General features: G+C 38.9%; 1 protein-coding gene across 7 annotated transcripts in view; it reads right to left on the bottom strand.

Moving 5' to 3' along the window:
* Positions 1-3,659: 3,659 nt before the first annotated feature.
* The window catches only part of ptprt (protein tyrosine phosphatase receptor type T), a 339,518-nt gene continuing 334,158 nt past the window's right edge, over positions 3,660-9,019 (bottom strand). For all 7 annotated transcript variants that reach the window (XM_079579208.1, XM_079579213.1, XM_079579209.1 and 4 more), the window contains one exon: positions 3,660-3,728. In XM_079579208.1, the coding sequence (XP_079435334.1) occupies positions 3,675-3,728 (54 nt within the window). In that variant the 3' untranslated portion in view covers positions 3,660-3,674. The remainder of the gene's footprint in view (positions 3,729-9,019) is intronic.

Here is a 9,019-nt window from a genome sequence, read left to right as displayed (position 1 = left end):
TCACGTGCCCCACCCAGACACGAACAATGGCTAAAACTTATCAGAAAATATAATATACTGTATACGGTGGTTAACACTGAACTCAGTAAGATTCATTCAAACTTATAGGCTTGTTGCACAATGTGGCTACGCTAGTTCCTCTGAGCTGAAGCTGTGGGCGCTAGTGCTTCCTGTTCGTATTAATTTCCATTAAGATTAGCTCAGACCAGTGAGTTCCTGGTAGAAATGTTTCCATAGAGGAGACGTTTATGTTTGTAAGGATCAGTGAGTTTGTCTTGAAGCTAAAGGCTAATTTAAACTCTTAACTCCCGCCTGAACCGAGAGGATCTTTTTTCCTCACGTCATCAGATTTTTCCCCCCATCATTTTTATCACATTTTTGTCATTTTTCGTCAATTTCTTGTGACATTTTTGTGACATTTTTCCCACTTTTTCATCAATTTTTTGTCCCTTTTTTGTCCATTTTTTTTATCACATTTTTGTCATTTTCTTGTCACATTTTTGCCATTTTTTTGGTCACATTTTTATCACATTTTTGTCACATTTTATCACATTTTAGTAATTTTTTGGTCATTATTTTGTCACATTTTTGTCATTTTTCGTCAATTTTTTGTCAATTTCTTGTGACATTTTTGTGACATTTTTCCCACTTTTTCATCAATTTTTTGTCCCTTTTTTGTCAATTTTTTATCACATTTTTGTAATTTTCTTGTCACATTTTTGCCATTTTTTTGTCACATTTTTATCACATTTTTGTAATTTTTTGGTCATTATTTTGTCACATTTTTGTCATTTTTTGTCAATTTCTTTGTGACATTTTTGTGACATTTTTGCCACTTTTCCATCATTGTTTTCGTCGAGAAAATGTGCTCGGTTCAGGTGGGAGTTAAGCGGTTAATGCATTACACAACTTGAAATAGTGCCTTTATATATATTTTTTATAGCATGTTAGCCTTTAGCTTCAAGACAAACTATCAATCCTTCATGATCACAGGCGTCTCCGATCTGAACTTCATGATTTGAACACAGTAAACGATCGTCTACCGGGACCTCACCGCCCACAACATAATCTTTAGAAAATATGATTATTATTCCAGGAAAAGAAAACAGGAAGTCCAGGCGCTCACACCTTCAGGTCAGAGGAGCTAGCATAGCCACACCGTGCAACAAGCCAGTTATGGCCATTTCAACATTCAGAATCCCTCTTTGGTCGACCCTCTGCACTTGGTGTCTTTAGGGAAATTGCTTTAAATTTAAGGGAAAATGTGGGGCGAAAATGGTTTATTAAAGGGTACATTTTAGAGTTATCGCAATAATAACGTTTTCTCATATGGTGCAGCTCTAGCATGTACCATTTGTTGCATCAACCTCCTTTACCGATATTATGCGGAAGTTTCACACAGTTTTACATTTGGGTCTGAACTACATTCTCTACATTCATTTCCCTCCAGAAAAAAGAAAACTAATTACGGCGACTCTCACTTTGCGCATTAAAGGAAATGGCCCGTGTACGACTCAGCGTAGCCAATTACTCCGCGACGCCGGGCCTATTCATCATTCATGTTTTTGTGTAGCGCTAGCCTTAGAGAAATTTAACAGCCTGTGATTTCAAAGCAAACGCCTGAAACGCTAACAAGCCCGCCTGTTTGTTCGGCTTTGATCCGCTCAAATGAATTACGGTTAACATCCATGTCCGCAAATAAATACTTCGCTGCATTTCCGGGCTCAATTGAGTCGAGGAGGGAGCCGTTTGCTTGTCTAAATAAAGCGGGGGCCGCACAATTAGTCGCAATCAAATCGGGAAGAAGTAGTTTTATGAGATCCTGTATCGGGCTTGACTCGGGCTTTTACTTCTTGCTTCTCAGGCTTGGTGTTTATTTGTACCTGAAGTGAAAATGCTGCATGTGTCGAGAAAATACAAACTATACTTGGGCTGGAAATTCAAATCAATCCGATACCAATTTGTGTTTAACCCATAACCAAGTGCATTTTCTCCAGTTCAGCTTTACCCAAATCTGAAAGGTTGCAGCCAAGAGGCCAGTGTCACGACTCATTCGAAAGACTGACAAAAGTCATCGATATGAAGCTTTGTCCTCGCATTGTAACTTGTTTTTGTTGTTTTGCCACATTTTCATTTTTTTTGTTTTTTGTTGTTGCTTTTTTTTGTTCTTTCAGAGCTTTTTGGTTGGATTTTTGTCCCTCTTTCTTCACATCTATGTTTCTTTTTCATCACATTTTTGTCTCTTTTTTGTCACATTTTTTTAAATCCAATTTTTGTCTTTTTTTCGTCCAGTTTTTGACTTTTTTTCGTCAAATTTTTGTCTTTTTCTCGTCCAATTTTTGACTTTTTTCATCCAGTTTTTGCCTCTTTTTTCATCCAATTTTGTATTTTTTCGTCCAATTTTTGTCTCTTTTTCATCAAATTTTTGTCCAATTTTTGACTTTTTTTCGTCCATTTTTTTTATTTTTTTCGTCCAATTTTTTTTATTTTTTTCATCCAATTTTTTTTATTTTTTTCGTCCATTTTTTGTCTTTTTTCCATCCAATTTTGTATTTTTTTCATCCATTTTTTGTCCATTTTTTGTCTCTTTTTTATCCAATTTTGTATTTTTTTCCATCAAATTTTTGACTTTTTTTCATCCAATTTTGTATTTTTTTCATCCATTTTTTGTCCAAATTTTGTCTTTTTTTCATCCAATTTTTATATTTTTTATCGTTCAGTTTTTGTCTCTTTTTCATCACTTTTTTTGTCACTTTTTGTTGTGTTTTCTGTTTTCATCTCATTTCCTTCTCAATTTGTCACTATTTTGACTTTTTTTCCAAGAAGCTTTCAGATTTGGGTAAAGCCAAAGCAAAGTTACTCCAGTGGGTGTTGTTAACCAGCTAAGCTAACATCATTCTAATTTACACATTGATAATATAAAATAACCAGTTTTACAAATGTTTATTCACCCGTATGAAACGACCGGTATCGGTATCGTATCGACTCATAAAGACGTGATATCGGCCTTTACTCATCGCACCCAGACCCGCCCACGCTTCAATCCACGACCCTCTGTATGAAAGCTTAACCCTCTCTCTTCAAATTCCTATTTTCCCTCCAATGTCGAGTTTGTGAACTGATACTGAACATGTTTTTTTTTCTTTCCCCTGGCCAGATCGTGCAGCTCTATAATAAAAGTCTCTCGAAATGTGCATTCAGCCTCGAGAAGGAGACGACATTCAAGGCGTAGAATAAGATCTGAAAAGAATATTCTGTACAATAGTCACAGACAGCCCAGCGGAGGACGAGGAAAAAATTATGCTTTTTTTTTTCTTTCTTTCTTTCTTCTTTTCTTTTTTTTTTTTTTTAAACATAAGCTTTTCATTTCTCAACATATTTTTGTCTCTGTACAAGCGTTTTTATATAAAGTCCTCGCACACAAATCAACAGTGTGTCTCTTGTGTACAGTTTCAGGCACACGTTTTTAGCTTCTTCATGCCCCGGGGGTTTTTTCGTTCTCTCGCTTTCATGCACGCTCCACTCACACGCGCTCACTGGCTCACAGGGCGGGGGGTCAATTCATTTGCACTTTGTGTGTCCCACGGCAGAGACCGACAGGCAGCTGCGGCAGCCAATCAGAGGAGAGCGGGCGGGCGGGCGGGGGGCGGGGCCGACGACGACGGGGGAGCCGATCAGAACGAGCTGAGCGCCTCCAGGGCCACCTCGTAGCAGAACTTGTACTGCTCCTGTGGGGGGACAGAAGCAGCCCGGGTTAGGAGGAGGCACCGGTGAGCAGAGACAAATATATTTACTCAGAAAAGAGGTAAAAGTACTCGGTGAACAGGTTTCTTGAGAACTGAGTCGCTGTTTGAGTTTAAAAGTTTGGTAACACTTTACATTACGGGCCGGTAAGTCCGTGGTACTTATAGTGGTAATTACTAGTAATGGCAGTGGTACTTACAGTGTAATTATAGTGTTGCTTCTTGGTACTTATTGTGGTACTTACAGTGTAATTACAGTGGTGCTTCTTGGTACTTATTGTGGTACTTACAGTGTAATTACAGTGGTGCTTCTTGGTACTTATTGTGGTACTTACAGTGTAATTACAGTGGTGCTTCTTGGTACTTATTGTGGTACTTACAGTGTAATTACAGTGGTGCTTCTTGGTACTTATTGTGGTACTTACAGTGGTATTTACAGTGGTAATTCTAGGTTTTTATTGTGGTACTTACAGTGTAATTACAGTGGTGCTTCTTGGTACTTATTGTGGTACTTACAGTGTTATTACAGTGGTGCTTCTTGGTACTTATTGTGGTACTTACAGTGGTATTTACAGTGGTAATTCTAGGTTATTATTGTGGTACTAGAAGTCATAATTGCTAGTCATTAGGGGTTAGGGAGGCACAGAGTTACCACCTTATCTCTCATTACTAACAGATACAGTGGTAACTCTTACTAATGAAGCTCATACTTCTATGTACTTTGATACTTTAAATAATAGTTTCTCGTAGTTTCAGTGATACATCTATGGTACTTATTGGTAATTCAAGGATACTACAGCAGCAAATCTTAAGTAGTAGATGTGGTACTTCTACAAACAGACATCATTTCTGGGATTGTGTGACTATAAAACGACATAAAACAGCATTAGGGAAAACAAGAAGTACAACCTTCATTACTAAGAGTTACCACTGTATCTAGAAGTATCGCAGTACATACCTTGTAATTCTCACTATAGTATCCTTTAAGTACCACAATAAGTAATTACCAGTGTAAATACCACCATAAGTACCACTGTAAGTACCACCGTAAGTACTAAGGACTTACCGGCCCGTAATGTAAAGTGTTGCCAAAAGTTTGATTCATTGTGTTATTGATGTAAGACGACCAACAAAGCATAAAATAAACAAACATCGTGGTATTTACAAAGGATATACTGTAAAAATGTGATAAAAAGTTCAAATTAATTAAACATAGGATAATTATTTTATACTTCAGCACAACAATTTCTCCCTGAGATTTACGATAGAAAAGCGTAATCAAGTAAACGATCTGTTCGGAAGCAGAAAAGTCCTTTATTAAAGCCACACCACGCAACATTTTACCATTTAACAAACAGGGGGAAAAATACAAGCATTTGTATTGTTGATAAATGTCTAAACCAGGGGTGTCCAAAGTGCGGCCCGGGGGCCAAATGCGGCCCTCAGACCAATTTGTGTTGGCCCTTGGCCTTTTTTCTGAATCAGTAAATATCAGAGATGGTCTTTTTTATTTGAAATGTAATAATTCGAAACAATTCTAACCTAACAACTAGGTTAGTTGTTAGGTTAGAAACAACTAACCTAGTTGTTTCTAACCTAACTAACCAATAAAATGGCATGGAGGATGATCACAGGAAGTGATCAAAACTAAAGCAGGTAAACTAAACCTTCTGTCTTACTAAAAGAACAAAACTATAATAGGCTAAGAAGACAGTATGAATCTTTTACATAGAGCTGGCACGAAGGTTTTAAGCATAAATGACGGTGTGGGGCACATTTGAAACCTCTGCTTGTCAAAGGTTTCATGGCACTAACCACCGATCTATGGCCCTTCCCCCCGTGTACCCTTCAATATGTGGCCCCCCATGAAAAAAGTTTGGACACCCCTGGTCTAAACAATGAAAAAAAAAACATGTGTTTTTGTTGTGACCTCTCCTCGAACCTGACTGTAACTTTACTGGGTGGGGGCGCGTCTCCGGCTTGTGAAACATATGGGCTGTATCCGAATGTCCACCCTCGTCCCTAACCCCTCATTCACTACACAGGCCCGCACTATATAGTCGACTATTATATTAAGAGTTTGAAATCTGCGCAGTAATCTTCACTTTACTGCACGGATTTCGAACTACTCCTGGTATTATTACGCCTTACAATATAGTTCCCCCTTTTATCCGCTTAGAAAATCCACATTGTTTAATTGTGTGTAATTATACTTTGTAGTATAACACTTCACGTAACCATATTTAAATAGGGAAAACGTGGAAGAGCTTGGTAGCTTCTATCTTGACCTGTTTTGGAGCTATAGAGGAGAGAGGGAGAGGCTAAATGCTAACGCCGTCTGCGCTGTGTTTACGTGACTGAAGGCACGGGTGAAGATCAGACAGGTCCTAAAGAACTCGTCAAAGCTAAGTTAAGAACATATCTCAGTATGTAAAAACGGTGGCCCGTTCCTTTAACACAGGGACAGTGACCGTGTGAATCCCTTTACATTAATATCTCGATGATGGAAGAAAATGAGTTTTTTTGCTGCATGTTGTACCGAGTGTCAGAGTTCATTGTGGGAGCTTCTTTCACGTGACACAAAATGGCGGCTTCAGGGAAAAGGCTGTGGAGACACTGCAAAAACTAAATAACTAGATCAGTATAAACATCTCAATTTGAGCACAATAATCCAAATTTTAGTTGTTTTGACTAGTTAAGAAGTTCTTGGGCGTTTGTCCGAGATTATTTCACTTAGATGTTTCCGACTCGTTTCGATACATTTCGTCCTCATTTCAGGTCATTTTCTTTGCCAATGGGGAAAGAAAATTGGTCTTATCTCATCTGCAATTTTACTTTCTTATTTCAAGCGAGATTTACCTTAGAACTGGTCTGAAATGTCCTCAAACAAGCAAAGTGAACTTGGTCCGATCAGGAAAAGTGTCTAAATGAGTGAAAACCGCTCAAAACAAGAAACATTTCCTCAATTCAAGTCATTTAAGCCAATGCTTGATATTGACTTTTTGCAGTGTGGCTGCTGCTGCACAGTGTGTGGTGATGCAGCTTTGCCCAAAGGTACAACGACGGCTCAGGCAAGAACATCAGCTCCACAAAGGAGAGCACACGCATTCATTGAAAAGTTTATGAAAGTTTGACTATTGAGACTTAATGAAATCTGCATTGTGTTTCATCCAAAGCAATTAAATGAAAGTCTTGTAAATCCTGAATTGATCCACAAACTGTTTTCTCTTCGGCGCCAGCGCCTCCTCCCTGGGCGAGAGTAAACGGAGGGAGACTGCAGCCGTCTGATAGCACCGCAGACACACTCCAGCGTGTTTGTGTGTTTGGATGCACACATGCCGCGGCAGCCGGCGCCGCAAACCGCGCCGGAATTGGCTGAAGGCAATTATTTAACCAAGAGCTAAAGTATATTTTGCTTTACTGTCTCCAACATTGTTCAATATTTAGGAAAACCACAACACCAGAAGTTGAATAAAAACTTCAGCATTGACACTTTCATACAAATCCACCCTCGGTTTCTCCTGTGGTGGAATCCAGCCCAGACCTGGACCAGTTTGGCTTTTCATCACTGGAGCTTCATGAATGGAGGAGATGCTGTACGTTAACTTTATATCAACTTTTGCATTAGTAGGTGTTGGGCTGCACGATTTTGTGATTTTAATATTTTCTATATAGCCTTTTGTTTTACTTTTCGTGCAATTGAACATTGAGCTGCTGTTAAAGATCATGGAACTTAGTTATTACATTTCAGCCTCATTCAGCAACAACAAGATACAAATGTACAAGAGGCATTTTAGGCGTTTGCTCAGAAACACATGCTTGTCTAATCTTATCTTAACACATTGAGGCCGCGCTCACTACAAAAAGTAAATATCAAGCATTGGCTTAAATGACTTGAATTGAGGAAATGTATCTTGTTTTGAGCGGTTTTCACTAATTTAGACACTTTTCCTGATCGGACCAAGTTTACTTTGCTTGTTTGAGGACATTTCAGACCAGTTCTAAGGTAAATCTCGCTTTAAATAAGAAAGTTAAATTGCCAATGAGATAAGACCAATATTCTTACCGCATTGGCAAAGAAAATGACCTGAAATAAGGACGAAATGTATCGAAACGAGTCAGAAACATCTCAGAACAAGTGAAATAATCCAGGACAAATGCCCAAGAACTTCTTAACCAATCAAAACAACTAAAAATTGGATTATTATGCTCAAATTGAGATGTTTATACTGATCTAGTTCAATACTTTTTGCAGTGCTGTTATTGGGATTCAGCTGTTGAGTGCCAACAATCCAGACCATTTTTCATGATATTTGCAGCACCACTGTGTGTTCTATGTTACAGCTGTGGCTCGTTTGAAAGGTGAGACTCTAAGCTCTCCGTAGGTGAAAACAGTTTGACTCTACGTGCCTCGGTTCCTGAATAATCTAAGCTAAACAGATGCTAAATTTGATCAAAATCACAGATTTTTTTCTAGATTCTGAGATAATTTGTGTTTTATGAAACTCTCTCCTTTCTGATTAACTCTTCTCTCCTCTCTGGACAGACACTAACGTTATGGGAAGAAGCAAATGCCTAAATATATTAGTTTCAAGTCAATTTTCGACGACAACATTGTTGACACGTTTTGAAACACTGCGTGTTATCGATCGCTCATTATCGCGTGTGCATTTAAACAGTCTGGTTCTCAGATTGAAGACTTTATCAGGATGTTTCTCAGCCGTCCTTGGATCGATTTTAACCTCAGGTCTTATGCGAATCTGCAGTTTCTATATTAAGCTCGTGCATGACGGCACTTCAGACCTTAAGCAGCATCTTTTTGAGTGACAGTGCAGGATTTTAGCCACTCCTGAGGCAGCGAGGCTGATCATTCACTCATGTCACTCAGGCGGAGACGCAAAACAGGAAAAAACAAAACCTCAGCGCCTTGAGCTTCGGTAATCGCAATGGCTCAAACCTCCATTTTGATTCGATAAAGGTAAATCGTGCAGCCCTTTTGGGAAACTTTCTCTTTTTTTCTTCAGAAAGTGGACGTGCAGCGGCTGGTCTGAATCAGTCTTGTGCTGCCTGTTGTTTACATTCATTATGGCCGACTTCATCTACGCCCGGTCTAATCTCGGTGTCGTATTTGCCCCTCACAAACACTTTTCTCTTTCCCCTGTCATAACATTAGCTCACTTGTCACTCTGAGGACTATTTAACCCGACTCCTGTGGAATCATCAGACGTGAATGACTAATAGTTCCACAATGTGTCAAGAGTTCATCTTCCTCTTGC

The sequence above is a fragment of the Gobius niger genome (genome assembly GCF_951799975.1).
Source record: "Gobius niger genome assembly, chromosome: 20".
In the NCBI taxonomy this organism is placed as follows: domain Eukaryota; kingdom Metazoa; phylum Chordata; class Actinopteri; order Gobiiformes; family Gobiidae; genus Gobius; species Gobius niger.
This window is presented reverse-complemented; position numbering and strand designations above follow the sequence as displayed.